The sequence below is a fragment of the Gopherus evgoodei genome, chromosome 7 (genome assembly GCF_007399415.2).
Source record: "Gopherus evgoodei ecotype Sinaloan lineage chromosome 7, rGopEvg1_v1.p, whole genome shotgun sequence".
Lineage (NCBI taxonomy): Eukaryota > Metazoa > Chordata > Testudines > Testudinidae > Gopherus > Gopherus evgoodei.
Window position 1 is genome coordinate 28,224,126 of NC_044328.1, and position 23,441 is coordinate 28,247,566.

The following is a 23,441-nucleotide window of genomic DNA, read 5'->3' on the forward strand; positions in this document are numbered from 1 at the left end:
ATAGATCATCAAGTAGCCCCACTGATCGGTTGGCAGGCAGGCTTCCTGCTTCTGATATACTTAAAAAATGGTGTGGTATACTCTGATATTTTGACTTTCCATGAACATTCCTTGTTACTGCTTTGTTTTCCTGGTTCTCAAACAAAGTGTGCTCACTGCAGTACAGAAAGCAGCTGTGTTGCTCAGCAGTCATAATAGCAGCCTTCAACTACCTGAAGAAGGGTTCCAAAGAGGATGGACCTTGGCTGTTCCCAGTGCTAGCAGATGACAGAATGAGGAGCAATGGTCTCAAGTTGCAGTAGGGGAGGTCTAGATTGGATATTAGGAAAAACTATTTCACTAGGAGGGTGGGGAAGCACTGGAATGAGTTACCTAGGGAGGTGATGGAATCTCCATCTTTAAAGATTTTTCAGGCCTGCCTTGACAAAGCCCTGACTGGGATGATTTAATTGGGGTTGGTCCTGCTTTGAGCAGGGGATTGGACTAGATGACCTTCTGAGGTCTCTTTCAATCCTAATCTTCTATGATTCTATATTAAAAATGCATTTTGTATTTTTCTGTCTGCATTCACAAGCCAATTTATCTCAGACATTTGATGCTATGAAAAAAAAGGCCTTTACAGAAGAATGAGCTGATTTCTGCATCGGACAGCAATCAAATATGAAGCCATTTCTGCATATTTTTTTTTTTGCTTCTTTTTTCAAGTTCATCCCAAACCTTGCCTTGAACTACCCTCTAGTGGATGAAGAGGGTAATTTATCTCTTTCGCTCCATGTTTAAAACCATCATTATGCATTCTTAGCAGCTACCATGGAATCAGATCTCACCAACCAAGGATATGATACAATAAATCATAGCAGACAAAGATGGACAAGTGGGCTTATCTTTGAGGCCTGACAGTGTTAAGGAGATAAGAATACCATACGCAACCTATTTATATAACAGGACAACTATTACAGATGCCTCATATCAGATTAGTGGCAACCATCCTGGAGATGGATTAAAGGCTGATGCTCTAGTTTTAGTTCTGGCTGGTATTTTTGCTAAATATGAGAATACTAGTGATATGATGGTGAGTATTAAAGGCATAACACAGAAAAAAGGGAAATCAGAATGCCTGTGAAATTGAGAGAATAAAGGAATATGCAATATTCTTATTTTGTCAAGAAGGATTAAAGTCCTTCTGCTCTTAAATTAAATGCTGTGTTTGTTTGGAAAACAGCTGTTGCCTGTGTTATAGCTGACTTGGGAATAACCCCACTCCTCTAAATACAGCAATGAGCAGCTATGCTTATGTATCAGAATATCCTGGTTTGCTTATTCTTAATGTTTAAGCACTAACGGTGTGCTTGGCTTTGTATAAAGAATACTGTCTCTGACTCGAGGAACTTGGAATCTAAAAGTGGCCTCTGCTATATTGATAAATGCCAGCCTAGTCTGAACCTTAGCTCCTGCTTAGGCATGGCCAGCCCTGGGAGTGAAATTAAACTGAGGGCCTTGCTCAGCACAGGTGAGCGGCATCACCCAATCAGGATCTTATAAAGAGGATAACGAGACCTTCCCTAGGGGGAGGGGAAAGGAGAGAGGGAAAAGGGGTAAGGGATTGCTTCAGTGTAACAGGATGAACCTGCTTCATCCCTGGCTAGTATTCTTATCTAGGCTTTGTTCTTATGTTTGTGTTGTTTGCTGGCTACCCAAGGTGGCTAGAGTGGTTTGAGCCTCCCTTGCTTTTTGACACAAAGCACAGCAATATCTCTGTAAACTCTGCTCAGGCTTTTTCACCCTCTTTGATAAAGACTTAACCAGGCTGCAGTATGACTTCACTCTCCTAGCTTCTCTCCCTTTCTGATTTATCTTCATAGTGTTCTATACAACATACACATTTGCTTTTTAAAAATTTACCCCCACAAAAGGCAGGAAATGAAGAGATTAAGGTCCATGCAAAAGGCTTACTTCTGTTTTTGTGTGTGTAAGCATCAGGGTCTTTTGTAACATGACAGTGAAGTTATATTGCAGATGTGTATAGAGCACATATATGCACTTGTTCTATTTATAGGCCATGTGTATGTGCTAAGTCAGTGTGCTATTGGTTGCAAATTCACTAAAACACTGTACTGCACACTGTACTGCACAACCATTAACTCAATGAATGACCCATTCTTTTGTTTCACTGTCTAAACTGAGGGAAAAACAGGAGCAAAATCTGCAGCAGAGCTACAGAAACTAAAGAATAGGCAATTGGTTTTGTATCTGCCACTGAGATACATTGTACTGCTTGGGGAAAAACAGGTAAAATCAAACTAAAATATAATTGCCCAAGCTTTAGTTCAATATACCATTCATGGCTGTTAATTGAAAAATCCTAGTGCTTCCACCTTCAGAATGAAGGGCCCAGGCAGAGGCAGCTGCTCTAGTACCCCAGCATTTTCACATTGCTTGGTGGGGTTTCCAAAGCACTAGCAGAATCAAATTTCAGACAGCACACCTGCACCACATTCTAACTGTCTAATAATCACAACAAAGATCTTAGAGGCAGTAAGGCCAACTAATGAACACAGGTGTAGCTAATGACTTACTCCCATAGAAGAGACTTCTAAAATAAGTCTTAGACCTGACTCTGGCTGTATTAGCTGTGCCAATCTTAATCCTACCTAGATAGTTTGCATTGGGAAAAAGGAGAAGGGTGAGGTAGGCTAACAATCCAGGAAGGAGTACTCTGGAAAATGGCTGAACTCCTTAATCTGTGTGAGAGGAAGATTTGTATTTGAATTAATGCCAGTAAACGTGGACAAATACAACTCTGTGCGCACTGCATGAAGAACTCCTCTCTTCTGACCCCTACCAATCAAGTTGATCCTGGCTAGCCAATAAATACTATCTGAGCAGTTTGGTTTGCAGCATTGTATCTGATAAGCACCACAGTTATGTGTGTGCTATCTGCAGAATGTGCTATGTATTAGTGGCTCGACATGGGAGGGAAGAATGAAAAGCATTAGTAAGAGTCCATTTCCCCTTCTCCCTGCTCTCTTTACCTTTTCACTGCCTATGGTGCTTTTTACACTTTGTGCTCTTGCTGCTGGATGGTAATTAGTCCAACCACAAGAAATTATATTTTTTAAGTAATTAAACTACTGAATGGCACCTTTTTCAGGAACCAAATGGGCCAAGTTACTGGATTGGGATTTGACAGTGCTGAGAGCTGGGCAGGGGAAGTAGATGAGTACTGGATCTGCAAACCTACAGCCTCAGCAGTGTCACTATCTATAAAATGATTTTTAATTAGAAGAAATTAGTGAGAATTAGCTGTTTATTTGCATCTGTGCCCTTTGTCAAAGACAGGGAGAGTGGTAAGAAACGTTGTGTTAATATTTTGTAAATTGAAATAAATAAAGCTAAAACATCATGTAATGATTAAGTATGAGGAAAAAACAAATTTCCTCAAGCAGAGTTCTGGATCCTGTAAATGGAGAAGTGCCAGAGACTCTATGAAGTCTATTGGGGACTCTGCTACTGAGATTCCATGGAAGGCACTCAGATATTACAGTGTTGGGTTTACAGGGTTGGGTGGCAGTATAAAAGATAGATAATAAATTCTTTTATTTCTCATATGCTATTTGAGATGTCTACTCCTGGCTCTGCACTGTCAATGATGCCAGTGTTCGCCTACTTGTTACATTTTCAACAAAGCATCTTCATGCTGCCCTCCTTCATAGGAAAAGTTCTCCCGTAACATCCACAAAGCTACAGATGCCCCCCAGGTTATGCAAACTCAACTTACGCAAATCTGCACTTACGAAAAAAGTTCCGTAAGCTAGAAATAGGAGAGCGGGGGTTGTTGTTTTTTTTGCGTAATGGTCGGGTATACATTTCCCACTTATGCAAAATTTGAGTTACGCAAGGCGTTCTGGAACAGAACACTTGTGTAAGTTGGTGAGTGTCTGTGCATCATTTTCTTCAAATCTCTCCTTTTAACCATCCTCTGCTGTGGTATCTACAAAGAATCTAACAACAGGAAACTAGTGTGCTGAGATGACTCCTGGTATTGTCATTGCTTTTTTGTGGTCCCTCATCTGTCTGACTATATCCACCTCTTGTTCTTTGTTTTAGACTGTAAGCTCTGTGAGGCAGGGACCATCTTCTTGTTCTGCGTTTGTAAGCACCAAGCACAGTGGGCTCCTGGTCCAGGACTGGTGCTGATAGCTGCTACCACAATTTAAACAAATAACTTGGTGAGTGAAGTGAGGCCCTACACTTAACTTTATAGCATTTCTGTGTCTTTCTGTAATCTGATAACTTTGGAACACTACATCTGATCACTTCCAAATTTCTGGGAATGTTCTAGGCATCAATGGACAAAATCTTATTGTTTTTGGTGAAAACCAGGAAAGCCAGATTGAGAGGAAAATCCAGGCCTGTACACTATAGATATGTGGGAACAAATGGAGATGGTTATGGTGGACAAGCATTACTCATATTATATGCACTGGCTTTAAGAGGCCTAATACTGTATCTTTCCTGGAGCAATTTATTACCCATTTCTCCAGGACTAGACAGTCTCTACTTTACCAGTACATACTATTTTGGAGGAATACCATACATTCTGCATGTGTTGCTGAATGCTGTAAGTGCTCATGTCAGAGAAGTGCACCTTGGGAGAATTCTCTTAATATTCTGGATGTACTGTGTAAACAATTGTGTTAACTTGACTAAACTAGGTGTGCACTACCCCTAAAGATCAGCGTCCTTAATTTCTGGATTAATGACCAAAATACCAGAATGGATCATATAATTTGCATTTTTTATCTTGGATGCAAATTACAAATACTTTTACATGGATTATTGATTGGCAAATTAATTGGGTCTAAAAATACTACGGAGCATGTCTTTAGAATACCCATGACCATAATGGCAGCTATAAAATAGATTGGTTATATGTTTTGTCTGCTATACCTAACTGTAAAAATATCTAGCCTGGAAATATGTAAATAAGGAATGTGACCACTACATGCCCTTCTTACAATACTTCATATTTTTCTATTTAACAATAAACCTAGAAATGACTGCAAATGTCCAGATATCTTAAAAATACACATTTATTACTCCAGAAATGCAATGGCTTCTCTGCAGTATCTGCAAAAACACAAATATATTGCCATAACTTAAATTTTCTTATATAATATGGTGCTATTTTCATGCAATAAAAATTACAGAACTGTATTATCTTAAAATACAAAGATATACTTACATATGTGATTTGCACTGAAATAACTAAAAAAAAAAAAAAGAAGCCTGCAAGGCATCAGTATTTCAGCGCTGTTTTAAGTCAAGTTTATGCTGTTGCAGACATGTCTACTGTTTTTCAAAAAATAGTTATTATTACTTTTACTTTTTTGGGCAATGAATAGACCAATAGTTAGCAAAAAAAATTAACCCTTAAGGGACAATTCCTGCATGCCTTTGTCATGCAAAATTCCCAGGAAAGTCAGCTGGAGTTCATTGGAAGGTTTTTTAAGTATTTTCAGAACTTTCCGATGCAACAAACTGAGAAAAGAGGACATTACTTATTTATAGCAATGAATTGATGATAATACTATTACAAATGGCATATGGATAGTACAATGGGTTGTGGAAAAGAACAAAGATTGTATAGATGCATCATGAAGAATGATTAACACACAGAGTATTTGAATAGCTTATGCAGATTCGATTTAGTATTGTGGTTCTGGTAGGAGAGCTAGAGATGGCAACCAATGTTAGTGATCAGCTGTGGAAATAACTGCAAATGATAGCTGTATTCCATGAATTACACTGAGAGTTTTGCTTCTGTACCAAATACAGCATCAGGCTCTAAAATAAGAGATACAGTAAAAAGAGAAATGGTGCAGAGAGAGTCAAACCAAAAATATATTGTTAATAGGAACCAGTCCATTCACAAATAAAATAGAGCCCTACAATACCTTAACGTCATTCATTACATATAATGCAATGAGCTATGCATGTCTTTAGTCTCGTTTTTGCCATGGGTACAGTCAGACATAAGTGGCACATGATTCATATTTTATTTAAAATAAAGTTCCCATGCCACTACTGTCAAGAGCGTTTCTGGCAGTCGGATTTACTATTTACCTCCTGCCCATCATGCCATTATGTACTCCCAAAATTCCCACTGTGTTTTGAGGGGTGTAAGAAATTGGAATAGGGCCACACTACATAGTCACAAGTGTTCTTAAATACCTTACACTTTAAAGGGCCTGGCATGTAAACATAAAAGCCAGCGTAAAACATGTGATCTCCATTTTCCAGAACTCCAGCCAGTCTAAGAATTGATTCTACTAACCTTTAGAATTGTTTAAATGATCAAATACTAAAATCTTTACCTAGGGCAAGCCCTATGGAATGTGAAAAGCACTATTTGAATTATAATAGAAAATGGATTTGTTTAGCTATGAATATAAATAATATAAACAACATCAGAAAAAAATGATTCCTTCCCTCAGTCAAGGATTAGCATTGATGACCTTGGCACTCAAGGTAAATGTTTGTTTAATATTCTTGGCTGCAAGGGTAGAAGAACTAGAAAGCTAGGGACTCTGTGATCTTACCCCACTTAGTCCTGCTCACCGAAGGCCTTAGTCATAAATAAGGGACATAAGTACAGACTAGAAAATACATTAATTTACTATATAGCAGAAAGACTATGCATTAAACTCTGGATTTCTAAAGAGGTCTAACTGTGTGTGTCTGTGTACATGGTATTGATGAAATAATTGAACAAAGAAAACAATCCTATTGTCCTTATACGGTTTATACATATCAAATGAAGTTTTACACAGGGCATTATTTGAAATAGACAAAAAGGGCCCAATCAAATGTCTGCTGAAGTCAATAAGAGGACCATGGACTTTAAAGAGCATTGGATCAGGCCCAATTTGTCCAAAAGATTATACAATTTTAATCAAAGACTCCTAAAAGGAACATAGAAATCAGTACAATGCCACCCAGTCAAGTAAAGAGCCAGCATTAAAATTATCACAATATCATCATTATAGATTCTACCACACCCAAAACAACACATACTCCATAGACAGCAAAGAGAAGGAGATCTTGTAAAATATGCTGGAGTGCACAGCCCAGAATCCTTTCACATATTTTTTTCTAAAGCAAAATATACATTTTATGTTGAGAACATACAAACATAAATGCTATAATACATTCAGCAGAGTTAAACCAGGGATGAATTTGGCCCATCATATTACACCTCACTTTTTTGTTTAAAACAATAAAGCAAATATGTATCCATGTCTTACAATTTGTCTTCTTTTTACAGTTACTGTATGCATGTAATCTCTTCTCTAGGGAATATGTGTAAATAGGCACCAGTAAACCTATTTCCCAGATGGGTATTAGAGAGGTACATTTGCATGCATTATATAAGATAGAAAATGAGTACTAAAATTATATTGCACTCAGGGTGATTCAAATACACGGGACAATAATTCTAAAAGTCTCTCTTTGTCATGTCATTTGCTTCTCGGAGATCAAGATTTAGAAATGCATTTAAGAGAGGCAGAAATAATGTATACCCAAGCATTTCCCAGATCTTGTTTCCTTAGGAAACAACATGTTGCACTTCAACAGTGCCTCTGGGTGACCAGACTTTGGCTCCTAATGACCTAGAAGCAGTGTCTTCATTGAAGCTTTGCTGTTTAGTGCTTGGTACTACTGAAGACATTTCATGCTTGGTTCATATGGAAAAGATAAGTGACAAAAAGTGGAAGTAATGAGCAATAAACAAAGCCTGAACCGGAAAAGTCAGTTCATTCCTATACACTGTTACTTCAACTTCAGAAACCATGTACACCATGTGCTAACTACAGCAGTGAATGGGTTCTATTGCTTTTGCTATTACAGTATATTTTAATGGAGCTGCAGAGAGTCCCTTTAAATGGAGAGAGTTTCTGACATTAACTTGTTAGGAGTGCATCCACGCCTGCCAAACATTGCTCATTTCATTCCCATCGCTACATAAGTTCCTCACAATTTTGGTGTGCCATCATTTTCTTGGTGAAAATTATTTACATGAGAAATAAAGAATAATGAAATTGACACGAGAGAGCCATTTATACCGACAGACTGAGGCTCACAACATTTAAGTATCCTGCACTAATAATGTTTTGTTCCCTTCACATCTTTGCCACACACTGCAACCCATATTTGAAGCTTGGCAAGTTGAGGTATGTTTGCACCTACTTATCTCAGAGCTATTTTTTTCAAACACAAGAAAGAGACAATTCCTGATGCAAATATTGAGTGCTCTGATATGGCTATTGGAATGGGGGATGAGAGTAAATAGCTGTTATTTTGGAAGGTGCCTATGGCATTAATTATTAATTTTGATTCTTTTAAAAAGGTAATTTCCCTGCCATGGGACAGTGGGCTGGTTGGGAAGCTGCAACAGAAAGGGGAAGGAAGAGAGACAGAGAGAGAGCAAAGCAAAATGTGTCTTGGATCAAGACAAAAATGTGAGGCTTTATTTCCATTACCTTTACAAAAATAAAATGTAAGTGGAGAAGGGTGGAATCTGACAACAAAATGCATGAGTAGGGGGGCAAGGTGTTCCTAGAAAATGTTCACTGAACTCTTTCAAAGCATAGGGCCCAGATCATACATTCTATTCAAACATGCTTTAATATGCCTTTGGCGGGAACAGCAAAAGCGGATGGCTGTGTGAATTCTTTTGCTAACTGGTAAGCAGCTGGAATGTTACTGCAGGGCAGAAGGAAAAGGGGGGGGAAATCTCCCTTTTAAAGTTGTTTGTGACTCAGAGCTGGGGAGGTAAATTTTCTTCTGTAGTTGGTAAGGAAGGGGCAAAAGGGAGGGGAATATTTATTTTAGATCTGTTTTACTACAATAAGCCAACCCTTACTTCAACTATCATTAGAGCAGAGATAGCTTATAGTAATATCTAGGAACATGAACATAGTTGGATGGCATTTATTCTTTGAAAAGAGTTGGCTTCCCATGTTAGGACCTATTCCAGCTCACACAACTCTGATTATACTCTGAACAATAAGATGTGGATGGTCATGCTCTAGCAAGAACCAGGGTCTTCTACAGTTTAATTACTAACAGGACCTACCATTTATCTGGTGGTGTCCTAAAAATAACTGTGCAACCGGTATAAAAGCTTTGGAGTCTTCCCCCACCCCCACTCCCCAAGTTGTGCCTGCACACTTGAATATTTTTTTATGAAAATTTGGTTCTGCATAATTTTCACCACTTACCAGTCTCCAAATAAAACTGTGGAAAAGTAAACATGTCTTGTTTTACATATAAAATTGTTTTACACATTTGTTTCATTCATGGACACTGAAAACTATATATCAACACAGCAGAAATTGCCTTGAAAGTATTTGCATTTGTTAAAAACATTCTCTATCCATTATGCTTCAGGAACATACAATAAAGTAAAGATGCAAACATGGCAAATTTCTTAAGGTCTGGTAACAAACAGATTGTGATAGCTTTTGTGTGGATGTAATTATAATGAGATATATGCACGGCACAATAATTGAATGGTGTAGTAGAACTGATGGCTTGATTTCAGTAATAGTAACTTAAAGCCACTATACAGTAGAATAAGCCACTAAGCCTAACATAGAAAAGGCTTTTGAAACAATTAGGCAATATCCACAGCTGAAGCAAAGTCAAGAGATCTCCTGTCCTAATGAAAAGTTAAGACAGGTACCAGTAGATTATGTACAGTACTTTATTTTACACTTAGAATAAAGTAAACAGAAGGGTAAAACTGACACCACCTTTCTTCTATTATTGAGCAGCATTTTATGGCTACCCACAGTGTACATTTCCAGTAAAACTGAAATCCAATAGAATTTATGTCCGATTAATTAAATGAGTTGAAAAAATAGAATAATTTCTGATTCATTTGCTTGTAATTTGCACAGCTCCTTGCAGCTAAGCATAGCCATACAAGGAGAGTAAATATTTTAAACCAGATCCTTTGGTGCAGTGCAACCACTTTGTGCCACTCCACTAACAGATTCTCTTTGTAAAGCCAGTATATCCAGCCCCTCAGGGATTGGCCCAGTGCAAGGAGAAACATCCAGTTGCATTGAGTTGACAGAGAGGGTCCTACATGTAGCGTGCAGCCAGAAGAAAGAGGGTGTGGCTGAGGTGCTCTTAAACTGCATGCTCCTCAGCTATTTAGTTCCTTGAGGCTGTTAGCACCTGTCATTAATCAGAGCAGCCTGAGGGCTTCTATAATTTACACAAGGGGCCAATCCAGTAAACAGTTTTCCGGAGTGCAAAGGTGAGCTTTACATCATCTTCTCAACCTTTCCCAAACACACACTTGTGCTGCATGCTCCTTGCTCATATGCAAGGATTTGACCGGTTCACTTACCATGTTCACATGTGCCTGAGTCAGCAACCTGCCATTAAAGAAGAGCAAAGAAAGAAACTGAACTATTTTCTCCAAGGTGTTGCATAGCAAGTATTTTTCCTCATAGTAGGTAATCCAGTGTTCAGAACTGGCCATCATTTAAATCCATGTATTCAGTTCTTTAAGAACTATCTACCTCTGCTACAGCTTTACAATATTGAATTTGTGACTTTTTTTTTCAATTATAGTACGCAGTGTACAGTATATATTCATCAGTGCAACCTGAGAATGATTTATTCAAGAGGCATGTAGGCTTTTGGCCCCTGGCCTTGAAACTGTAGTCCTAGCTGCTGCCTGTAGAAGAACATACAGAGCTACACATATTTAAATTGGAATTCTCAGATTCAGCTTCTGTCTCGGCTTCATCTGTAGTTTCAGGAGGAGAAATAGATTCATTCATTTGATCTTGACTCCTCTTCAACCTGTGCAGAACATATGAGTAACATGTTACATGCTTTATCTACACTCAAAATTTTGTAGAAACTATGGTTGAAAAAAACTGAAATGGAAAATGACTCCTAAGGTGCCCCTATCATCCATATGTACTAATGTAGGGGTCACAGTCAGGCATCAGGGGGTCACAATCACTTGGTAGTTCTCGGAAAGCTAAAGGGACCCAGGATAGATTCTTCCTAAATGGGAGGGAAATCCCAGTTTTGGAGAAGTATGATAACCAATGATTGAGCCATTGCAGTGAATTCTCTCTTTTTATGTGCTAAGTATCAATTGTAATACATGAAACAAATGCATGAACACATGTAATATATGAAACAAACACCCAAGTGTTTCTTCCATATTTGAGATCCACCTAACCCATATCCTAACGTTTTCATAAATTATTGTATAAGCCCCTGTGTTTTAAAGTCTTTTTGACTATAGTGTACCAGAACCCAAACAGCTGCAGGTGTATTCTTCTATTTTAAACACAATGGCTTATTCGGTGCTGTACATGCTGCAAGGAGATATCTAGTAACCTACTGTGATGCGTTTACTAAGGAGTATGGTTTGTTTAGCGGCGGTTTCCTTATTTCCTAGCTTGGGAAGAATTGCCTTCCATCATATTGTTTTAATTTAATAGCAAAAGTGTCATGAATATCTGCAAGCCACAGGGGAAAGCAGATATTTTGATTGCAGTGCTTTCATTCACCCATTGTGTGCATGGAGGGCATTTTACCATATTTCTTTCATTTGCCATATCGTCAAAAATACAGTGGGTGGGTAGATATTGTGGGTGTACTCAAGACTCAAAATCATAAGTATTTTAAAATCCACATGATTCTGTAGCATATTTGATTTAACTACAGAGTTTAATAATCATTGGGGCTTTTGGAGTTGTTTTTCAGTTCCATATTTTAGATAAGCTTTAAAGAAAAATAGGGCCTGGGTCTGCTCCACTGAAGTCAATAATGCAGAACTGGACCATTGCTTTGATTCTCATATTTATGGCTCCCAACAATCTGTTTTTGTGAATCCCAGTTCTGCTAAGTAAAAAGAAGCCCCCTTTCCTTATGAAAACATACCCCCCCCACTCACTTCTCTCTGTTAAAAATTACGAAGTCTTGCTGGATTGCTTCGAGGCATTCCTGGAGATAGTCATTTTCCTGTTTTGAAAAAAGAAAAAACATCACGTGCATGAGTAGTCAATAGAGAAAACATCAGACTATATATGTGACTACAGTAACTTCTCTCTTAAGGTTGTAGTTATGTTCCTGAAAAATGCGACTTTAAGCGAAACGATGTTAAGCGAATCCAATTTCCCCATAAGAATTAATGTAAATGAGGGATTTAGGTTCCAGGGACTTTTTTTTTTTTTACCAGACATACATATATATATATATATATATATACACACAAACACACACACACCTTTTTTTTTTTACCAGACAAAACACTATACATATATATATATATATATATGTAGTCAAGACTGATGGGGTGGAACTATCAGCGGGCCACATAGCAGACATACAGACCAGCTACAAGTACCTTGGCGTCCCACAGTCACATGGAAACCACGATGAGGAGGCAAGGTAGACAGCAACATCCAAGTATCATCAAAGGATAAGACAGGTCCTGAAGAGCCAGCTCAGTGGGAAAAACAAGATCCACGCCATTAACAGATTCGCCCTGCCGGTTATCAGATACCCTGCCAGTATAGTGAGCTGGCCAAAGGAGAACATGGAGGCTGCCGATGTGAAGACCCAGAAGCTCCTCACAATGCACGGAGGTTTCCATCCCAAGTCCAACTCTCAGAGACTGTATACCAGCCAGAAAGAAGGCAGGTGAGGCTTGGTGAGCATCAAAGCCACTGTCCTGAACGAAACCCGAAGCATCCAGGAGTACATCAGTAAGATGGCCCCCAAAGATGAGCTGCTGAGAGAATGCCTGAGGCGGCAGCGGACATGGAAGGAAGACCAAGCAGAAGAAGTGCCATGGCAAGACAAGATCCTGCATGGGATGTACCATCGACAGATAGCTGAGGTGGCTGACATTGGGAAATCCTACCAGTGGCTGGAAAGGGCTGGACTAAAAGACAGCACTGAGGCACTGATCATAGCAGCACAGGAACAGGCACTGAGCACCAGATCCATTGAAGCAGGGGTCTACCACACTAGAGAGGACACAAGGTGCAGACTGTGCAGAGAGGCCTCAGAGACAGTCCAACACATAGTGGCAGGATGTAAGATGCAGGCAGGAACAGCATACACTGAACGGCACAACCAAGTGGCTGGCATTGTGTACAGGAACATCTGCACAGCGTATGGGCTAGATCCTCCCAAGACCAGATGGGAGATTCCACAGAAGGTTGTGGAGAATAACAGGGCTAAGATTCTGTGGGACTTCCAGATCCAGACGGACAAGCAGGTACTGGCCAATCAACCAGACATCGTGGTAATAGATAAGGACCAGAAGACAGCGATGGTGATAGATATAGCAGTGCCAAGTGACAGCAACATCAGGAAGAAGGAATATGAGAAGCTGGAGAAGTACCAGGGCCTGAAAGAGGAATTAGGAGGATGTGGAAAGTGAAGGCCAAAGTGGTCCCAGTGGTAGTAGGAGCACTCGGGGCTGTGACTCCTAAGCTAGGTGAGTGGCTCCAACAGATCCCAGGAACAACATCAGAGCTCTCTGTCCAGAAGAGTGCAGTGCTAGGAACAGCTAAGATACTGCGCAGAACCCTCAAACTCCCAGGCCTCTGGTAGAGGACCCGAGTTTGAGGAAGACACATACCACCCATAGGGGTGAGAGGGTTTTTTTTATATATATATACACACACACATACACACACAAACATGCGCGCGCACACACAGAGTATAAGTTTTAAACAATTTAATACTGATACCCAGTGATAATGATTGTGAAGCTTGCTTGAGGTGAGGAGTCAGAGGGTGGAATATTTCCCAGGGAATGCCTTACTGCTAAATGATGAACTACCAGTTGGCTGATCCCTCAAGGGTTAACTCTCACACTCTACAAGGCAGCAGGAATGGAGGGAGGGGAGACAGCATTGCAGACAAAGACAGAGACACACACCATGTGTGTGTGAGAGATATGTGCTTTTCCCCTTTAAGTACACTGCCTTATTAATTAGATCAGCTTGCTGAGACCGCAGCTGCTGCCAGCAAGCTCCCTCTGTCCTGAGGCATGTCATATGTCCCCCCTGCTCTATGGAAGATGGGGTAAGCAGGGTACAGGAGCAGGGGGGAGCGAGACACCCTGACATTACCCCCTCTTCCTCTTGCCCCCCAGTACAGCAAGCAGGAGTCTTGGGGAACAGCTCCAAGGTAGAGGGCAGGAGCAGCACATGGCAGTGGGGGAAGGGACAGCTGCTGCACAGGGACCTTAGGGGAGCGGGGAGCTGATAGGGGGCTGCCAGTCCACCCTGGTTCCAAGCCCCCACCAGCTAGGTGCAACGGGCTCGTCTTCCTGCAAGCAGTGGACAAAGCAGATGGCTGCCAAACGACATTAGAAGGGAGCATTGCACAACTTTAAATGAGCATGTTGCCTAATTGATCAGCAATATAACAACGAAACGACATTAACCGGGATGACTTTAAGTGAGGAATTACTGTATTGTTGTCTAGATGCACATGAATATAATCTAATCAAGTAGTATGACTTTCAGCCTAAATTGATGATGGAAAAAAGCCACCCTCATTTCTTTCACATTTTTAAATCACTGTGTTCTGTTTTCACTTCTGGTGCAATAATTTCTCTACTACACAGATAACATATTAATACACACAATCCTTTACTATATGAATAATCAGTTTATAAATAGTGAAATTCACCCTGGTGCAGGGAGCAAGCATAAGGCCTATATACTACTCATTCACTTAAATCCTCAGAACAGGTTTTATGCAGGATTTAAGCGGCATATAGGCCTTTAACTAGTCCTATATCCAGAGGTGAATTTCACCTATATTGACTATCATCCTGAAGGATCCACGGTGCCTTAAGAGCTACAGGCATACAGCACCATCAAGGAGATTGGCAGGACACATAGATGCTGGAGAAAAATGTAGCACTGCCTTTAACTCACTTGTCAGTGAGTGCCTCTGCAAGTTATTGTTAAGTTTGCTTATTCTGGTTTTTGGCTTCCTGAATTATTCTTCCAATCTTTTACAGTAACCTTCATTGATTGTAATGTTAACTATTGCTGAAGGAGGAAATGATCTACTGCTGTTAATAGACTCAGCCCACAAGTCAGGGAGAATTCTAACAGATACTTCCTGCTGTTTATGAGATAAATAGTATTCTTAAAAAAATTGTTTATTTTTATTGGCAGGATAATTTTAATGCTCATGAAATTGAGAGGCAAGGAGCACTGCCCTGAGTCCAGAAATAAGTGGTTAGATGTTGTAATTGCTTTTTCACATAGATCTACCCATATACATCAGTTATAGCCTGCAACACCCCTTACGAATACTGGGTTTTCCCTGAGATGAAGCTACATACTATGCCAAATTATGTAACTGTTATTTTATGGGGACATGTCCAGCATGGAGAAGATTGAAACTCCTGTATTCATTTTACCAGTGACCTGAGTCTAGCCTTAACTCTGCTCCCATGATTATAAACACTTACAGAACTAGTTTCTAAAAGAATGGGTGTTTCCTAAATATTTTTTTCTTACCAGCAACAAAACTATTGCAGCCAATGAAAATAAGCATAGCACAATCTCATGGAATATTAGTGGGAATTCATGGGAGACACCTAGGATCTACTTTTCTTACTTGATTGTTTCCAAAGCTTCCTGCTACCTCTCAAAGAAAGGGTACTGTACGGCCTACCAAGAGTCATCATGAAGATCCAGGAGGGATCTACATGAAATGAGTGATTCTCATGCACTACTGGGAATATTCTAAATCAGGACTGCACAGGATATCCTAGTGTTTGGTTAGTTGTGTTGCAAAACTCAGTTGAGAATAGCTCTTGAGAACTGAACATGCAATATTTGAAACAAGCTGTGAGAAGCCAGCCCAGTAATACTGCAGAATTTTATTATTCTTTCAAGTGGAGGACTTAAAGCTTTGAATCATTAATGTTAGTGTCATCAGTATTTCTAACTTGCCACACATCTCATTTTACTAATAATTTGGTTCTCCTTTCACTAACATGAGGGTCAGTTAGGAGTAAATCCGTAGAATTCAAAGGAGTTACACAGGTGTAAACCTGTGTGACAGAAGACTCAGGACCTAACTGTGTAAATGATACCGCATCTGAGGTGAAAAATCTTTCTTCTCTATCTACATAGTGGATCTTCTGACATTTATAGTTTCTTGATCAATGTGCATAGATATCCCACTCATGTCACTTTAGGGATAACAGAAGAATGTGGAAGAGATCTGCCATGCAGATGGAAGAGGAGAATTTAGCTCTCAGGCAGAGTCAGTCTGACTGTCCACTTGGCTGAACATTTTTATTACAATGCGTATGAATAGAAAGCCTCCATGCAAAGTAACTGCTTTTATAACAAACAGATTTCAACACCTGAGCTTTTTGATTATTTGAGCTATTCAAGGACGGACTTACTGACTGTGAGCTGTCCTTGCTGTTGTCCCTGGACTTGTTTTTTGCGAGTCTTTTCTTCTTTTTATGCAAGGGTCTTGACTCCAGGATCATTTCTTCTAGCTCAAAGGTGGGATCGCAATGCAGACGGCCTTTCTGTTAGAATGGTACAAAGGTACTAACTGAAAGCTTAGTTCTGTGATTTATGAGAATATGTTTCAGCTAATACATTTAGGAGTTATTTCAGCCATAGAAATCCTTTGTCTTATTAAGTAAACAGTAATCATTGTTCAATAAGGGGAAACTGATTAAGTCATCACTTTTGCTTACATTAGGAACAAAACCTGGCTCCACCTTCTTCTCACAGATATCATCCCAGATGACATTTGATAAGTAAGCTGAAGTTTGAACATCAGTGAGGCTGGCAAATCGATGCTCAGGATTCACTGTCAATAGCTGAAATAATAGGCACTGCAGTAAGGCATGGTCTGGACTGAGAAAGAACAGGCATACAGAATCATTCTGTCTTTAATCATGCTCTTATTATTATCTAAGAGAGAAAAAACCCTTTGTGGGAAATGACTTGTAACTTATTATCTGCCCAAAAAAACAAACAAAAAAATTATTAAGGTTGCAAACTCAAGCACTCAAATGTTAGGAAATACCATAATTAATTATACTTGGGTTAGTTGATGGGAAAATTCCTCATTTGGGCCAAAAGGAGGAAACATTTGATTACTAGTCCTGATCTCTTGTTGCCTGGTAAGATCAGGAAGTGCTGTGTGGGTAACATGCTCAGCCTATGCTGGGAAAGAAATGCCCCACATTATTCAGCAATTCCTCAGCCAGCTGATTAAGGGCTAGTCTACATGGCTTGTGTAGTCGTGGCAGAGCACAGGGAGAGAGCTCTCCCAGTGCTCTAAAATAACCATCTCCACAAGGGGTGTAGCTGCCAGCACTGGTAGAGCGGCTACACTGGAGCTTTACAGCGCTGAAACTTGCTGAGCTCAAGGGAGTGTTTTTTTCACACCCTTGAGCAAGAAAGTTGCAGTGCTGTAAAGTGCCAGTGTAGACAAACCCTAAGAAAAAGTGACACTGGGCTCTGAAGAATTTCTCACGCTGCTCTCCTCAACTGGACAACGTTTTAGAGCAAGAAAACTCGTGGGATTCTTGGAGGCCTGGGGGACTTTTTTGTTTGGGGGTGATGACTGATAACTTTTGGATTATGGATATGTATTATTAATTTCCATATATAATGTTCTCTTTAAAAGCATGCAATCTCTGAGTTAACCCAGTAGATGGCATATGTGATCTTGCAGAGTAATTTTTATTGCAATAATAACTAACAACTCCGCTTCTTACTAAAATAAAATCTAATTACGTAAATTGTCCACCCAACTCTAACTTATATTGGAGTCACTTATTTGCTGTCAGTGGAGTGTTTTATACTCTCTTGATCAGCCACTTTTCTGAATCCTTTAATAAACAGAAGCCAAGAAACCAACATCAGCTTCAAATCACCAGACTTTCTTAGATATAAACAGTAAAATGAAAGTGACAGAGGACCCATTCCCCAGAAAAAAAAGAAAACAAACACATTTCTAATTACTAGACAAATCAGACTCAGATTCACTGACTGCAGAATTGGAGAAAGGGAAAAAAAGCATTATCACAGCAGGATATCCAAACACCTATGTATTTTATGCTGCAATCATTCTATGGTGAAAGGTAGTTATTTCAGCAGTCAGCTATGAATTTCAGAGTATTAGAGGTAATACATTTCCACACAGGCAGTTATGTTAACACTACAGATCTTAACCTGAGCAAGTATATGATTATATCACTTAAACCAATCAAGTAACACACCTCACTTGCTAACTAACAGAAGAGAAGATGGATAAAGCAGCAAATGACTACTCAAATTATATTTTGGAGAATTAAATTGTGCTAACCATTGTATAAAGACATAAAGGAGTAATATCTTGAAGCTGAACAGAAGATTAGTTTCTAATTAGCCCAGTACATACTGTAGCCAGTATGGAATTTGTGACCACACAATTGAAATTGTACTGAAGAAACAGTATTTACCTTTCTCAATAAAGCAACACTTTCTTTTGACCATACTGATGAATACTGAACACTTACAGTACTAAACAGCTGAATTAAAGACTCTACTGGGTTACTGGAGTGGATGTCATAGGGTCTCTGAGGAAAAGAAAAGGGAAATATGAAAAAAATACAATTCTTCCCTTTGAAGATAATTAAGAAAAATATCTGTAAACATCATCATATAAGACAATAGAGGACACCAGACCCATCCACGAAGAAGTTCGTAAGCCATCACTCCTAAAGACCACCAATCAACTTCAAAGGAGTAGCCTGTCCCACCATTCAGAAAAGAGTGAAAAATCTCTGGAGCTAAATAAAAACAGAAAAGAAAACTCTGGCTGTAGTATGTTTACATCCTGCTGCAGATTGGATTAAGCGACAGTTTATGGATGCCATAATTACTTTTATTTAGTGCCATAGATGAGATTAGGGTGACCAGATAGCAAGCTTAAAAAATCGGGACGGGGGGAGGGGGTGTGTGCGTAACAGATGCCTATGTAAGAATAAGCCCCCAAAATCGGGACTGTCCCTATAAAATCGGGACATCTGGTCACCCTAGATGGGATCCTACAAGACAAACAAGAAACTGAGTTCCTGTCCCAAACAGCTTCCTGTCTAAGAGCTGAGTCATGCAAGGTGCTGAGTGCCCTCAGTTTCCACCCAAGTCAGTGGGAACTGCACCTTCCAGGAACTGGTCCTAAGTTAGTGCAGGAACAACAGGAACTGATGATGACAGTGGGAGGCTGATGAGAGCAAACACAAAAGGTGTTTTGGGGAGAATAATTCACACATCTTTAGGGACAGACTGCTTGATTAATTAACTTTTCTGAATGACTAAGTCGCTTGCATTAATGTGTTAAATTAGTTCAATTACATCGTGTTAGGCACAAATTATAAAATGGTATGCTGTAAGTAGCCTTTCAAAGTAAATTGTAGAGACAATTAATAAATAATATTTCTTACCCATATATGGTTTGGTTCCAGCTAACGCAGTTGCTTTTTCACCATCTCTGATTATTGTTGCAATATTAAAATCTGTTAGGTGTGCATGACCTTAGAAATAAAGACACATTTTTAAAGAGGTATTAATAAAATAGTCATAAATGGAACATTTTGTAACCTAGACACACATTAAATTATTCAGAAAACATTTGATGCTTGTTTACTAAAAGGAGCAGGCACTGTGGCACCTGGCTCTCATTAAATGGTCATACCAGATCATGGAGGTATTCTTAAGGTCCAAGTCTTTTCAGATGGAAAAAAAATCGTTATTTTTCTGCCTTATTAAATGCCAAACTCGAGGTGCTGTTTTGCAGTCATTAAAAATGTCCAATTTATTCCAGCCCATACAAGCATCTGATCAGAGCTAAAATGAGTTACATATGGGCAAATGAATATACTGCTTTCTGCTCACACAGCAATGGATGCATACTTATCAATTATAACTTAGTGGCTTTCCAAAGGACAAGAAGATGCCTTTTTGATTTCCACAGTATATAAATTAACTCCACATAAGGCAGCCATTACAATTACACATGCATTCATAAACACCTGTTGTCCTTTTTGTCTGCAATGAATTACCCCTTTCTAAAATGTCTTTAATGCTTGTGTGGAGTGTTGGTTTGACAGATCAAGAATCAAAGATGATTGTGAGGGAAAAGACTCTTTGGATCTAAAAGCCTATTTCCTTGCCATTGTAGGATTCTGAACCAGAAACTTTCACAAAATAAATTTAAAAATTGGAAAATTTGATGAGGTTTGTTTGCCAATTTTTCATCATTTTTTGCAACCCAGTCATTTTCCAAAACGTAAAGTCAAAATTAAAAGAAAGGAACTGGATTCCTGGTTGGAAAGCAAGAGGACAAGAGAAACAGTGGTCAAACAAATTCAGTTTTTCAAATATTTAGATAACATTTTTCACTTTGTTGTTGTTTTGAGGAAGAGTGGTCCAGTAGTTAGGGTGAGAGCTTAGACATCAGGAGATCCATGTTCAACTCCCTGTTCTGCCACAGATTTCCCATTTATAAAAAATATATATTGGCTTACAAGGCGCATGGGGAGAAAGACTTGGACCCATTTTGGGCATCACCAAAAATTTTACAAACCTGCAGCCCATGCATTGCCCAAGCGGTAGAAGAGACAGTAGCCCCCCAGCTAGCAGCTCTTACTGCAAATAAAGAGCTTGCAACATGTGTGTTTTATGAGCTCCACAAGTTTTATAATATGCTCACTGTGTAAGAGCCACAAGTCCAAAGATGCTAACGTGCACTTAGGAACCTGGTTGTTCCCCAGCCGCTGTGGCAATTTTGTCTTTTCCCCATTACAGGGGATGGGCATCCCAGTTTGGACTTGTGGCTCCCAAGCAATGGGTAATAAATCTCTCATCTTCTGGTTGGAGAAAATCAGCTCTCTCAGGCAGATCCGGCTCTGGTTTTTTTGTTCTTTACTGCATGAACCCATGTATAAACCAGCAGGCTTAAATATAAACTGGCTTATCCATGAGTATATATAGCAAGTCTTCCAAACAGCTTGTGGTCAAAGTAAGCTGACAGTACCATATCCCTGCCATTTCTTCCTTCTTGTGAGAGGCTGTCTGATAGCTGTATGAATTATGCATATGAGACCAATGCTGCCTGATCTGAAAAGAGATGAAGACAGAGGGATAGGTGGACAAACTGTCAAGAAATTGCTTATAAATCATCAAAAGCTCACTGGTCTGTTTGCATTCAAGTGTCTTCTCCAGAGCAAAAACATATTTTGAATGAAGGAAGATGCAGCACTCTCTATTAGGTCCTTGAGAAAGAATTCAAAACAGCAAGAAAAGAGATGTCACTACAGTTAAGTATAGCATTGAAGGAGGAGAATTTGGGTTGTAGTGAACTCCAGTATTCCTTAATTCTTTAACTCTGATCATGCTTCTAATATAGCCAAGTCTGCTCTTTAAAAGAAGCTGGCTACATGCCAATTCTGTTTTTCATACTGTTAAGGTGGCTGTTCATAGATTACTTGTGTAACAGACACATCACAATAAAACTACATTAGGTGGAGCATATAAAATCTGTGGCCAATTCATCTACTCTGTCAAGGCAAACAAGAAAGAAATCCAACGTGAGTTGCAGCAGGTCAACCAATTATTCCAAAACTTGCCTGAGGGATAGTTACTTTCAAGCCAAGCTGGAAATCTAGTCCAAAGCAAACCACTATCTCTCTCTCTCTCTCCTGTAAGGCTATTTTCTGCCCTGTATCTGCATGTGGCTTCCCAATTGACATCTTTGGACGTTTCATGTCTGAATCAAGGGCTGAACAACCCCTTTTCTCCTCCTGTTTTCTTCTCTCCTCTCATTCTTTCTATCTTATGCTCAGTAGTTTTTCAGTGTTCTGCGATTTGCACTAGCTTCCAGTAAGCTTTCAGGTGGAACTCCAGCTGTTGGTTTGAACCTACAAAAACTGAAAAGGATTAGAACTTGGTTGCCTGAGAGATTGCCTCTTTCCCAATGACGTACGGCAACAGATGAGATCAGCAGAGGTGTGCAAGCTGGAACGCCTTCCATTTAAAACAGAGAGCTGCTAGTAGTACGTCCTCAGGGAAGATTCCTGATCTTGTTTCCCACTTTGTTCCATCAGAGCCTAGATTTGTTAATCTTCCAGGCAAGTTGTAGAGCCCATTCCACCCCCCACCCCCCCACCCACCCCTTCTGTAAGGTTGCTGAAGAGAGTATAAGCTGAGAAGATGTTTATGGGCAGTCCTTTGTTTATGTTCATGTTGTGATTTTTAATGTATAGCCCAAGTGCCCCAAGCACAAGTGAGGTGACTACAATTCTATTTTTAAAGCTCAAAGTAAATATATAAATACCTTTTTCCTTGACTCCAAAGTCCTGAAGATGACATGATTATGATACCTTGGCCTAAGGTATTTGTGGAAACAGGTCCTCAACATTGTTTATCAACCAGCAGATTGGTAGGACACAAAGTTATTTTCTAATAGTTAATTTGATTGGAAGCTATCATATTATTATCTTTGAAGACAAAATAACACTGTTTAAAATCCCAGCCAGAAATATTATTTGTCCTAAAAATATAAGAGCTAGTAAAAAGAAGCGTTGGTTTATGATGAACATACTTGAGACTTCATTCTCCCTTGCCTTGCATAACCTGTGTGCAAAATTAATATAAAATATTTCCAAACCAGAGCAGCAGTGTCTTGCTCCCACCTTGCCCAGGTGTAAATATGCAAACAAAATGCATGGTAGTGGAGAATCAGGACCTAGGCTAGAAGGAGCTGCATAGACAGACAGGTTTTGTTTTTTTCTTACCTTGCTCATCTAGGAGAATGTTGTCTGGTTTTACATCTCTGGGAAAAGAAATGAGGATGTATGTAAGAAGTTAGGCAAATGGAAAAAGCAACTCAAAAGAAAAGCAAAACTATTTATTGTGACCCAATAATTAGGGTAGAAAATATAAAACAATGTACCCTAGTATGAGATAAATTATTCATGCATGTGCCGTCTCTTATATGTGTAATAGATAAAAGGTTTTCCTGTGCAATCATGCAGAAAAAAAAAGGGGGAACAAAACTCCCAGATCCTGCTGTTGCAAAACTCCCATTAAAATTAATACTTCAAGATTTGGCATTTATTGTGAAGAACTTTATAACTTTGAATCAAATACTGGGCCAAATTTACACTGGGGTAAATTTAGAGTAAGTCTACAGATGGCAAAAGACCAGCTCCAGTATAAATGAGGGCAGAAGTTTAACCAAGGGGTCATATGGTCAGGTGCAGTTTAAATAGGAGCTGTTTACTGAATACCAACTGTTAATGACATTGGGATACTCATTAGCGCACAACACAATGGGGA

The 23,441-nt window shown here is 39.4% G+C and overlaps 1 protein-coding gene across 5 annotated transcripts in view; it reads right to left on the reverse strand.

Moving 5' to 3' along the window:
• Window positions 1–10,597: 10,597 nt before the first annotated feature.
• The window catches only part of STK32C (serine/threonine kinase 32C), a 225,026-nt gene continuing 212,182 nt past the window's right edge, over window positions 10,598–23,441 (reverse strand). For 4 of the 5 annotated variants that reach the window (XM_030570519.1, XM_030570518.1, XM_030570517.1 and 1 more), the window contains 8 exons: window positions 22,898–22,935; window positions 19,547–19,636; window positions 18,789–18,892; window positions 18,563–18,679; window positions 16,805–16,930; window positions 16,499–16,630; window positions 11,996–12,063; window positions 10,598–10,884 (listed from right to left, as the gene is read on the reverse strand). In XM_030570519.1, coding sequence (XP_030426379.1) covers window positions 10,746–10,884; window positions 11,996–12,063; window positions 16,499–16,630; window positions 16,805–16,930; window positions 18,563–18,679; window positions 18,789–18,892; window positions 19,547–19,636; window positions 22,898–22,935 — 814 coding nt within the window. In that variant the 3' untranslated portion in view covers window positions 10,598–10,745. The remainder of the gene's footprint in view (window positions 10,885–11,995; window positions 12,064–16,498; window positions 16,631–16,804; window positions 16,931–18,562; window positions 18,680–18,788; window positions 18,893–19,546; window positions 19,637–22,897; window positions 22,936–23,441) is intronic. The other variant, XM_030570516.1, reaches the window with a different exon arrangement.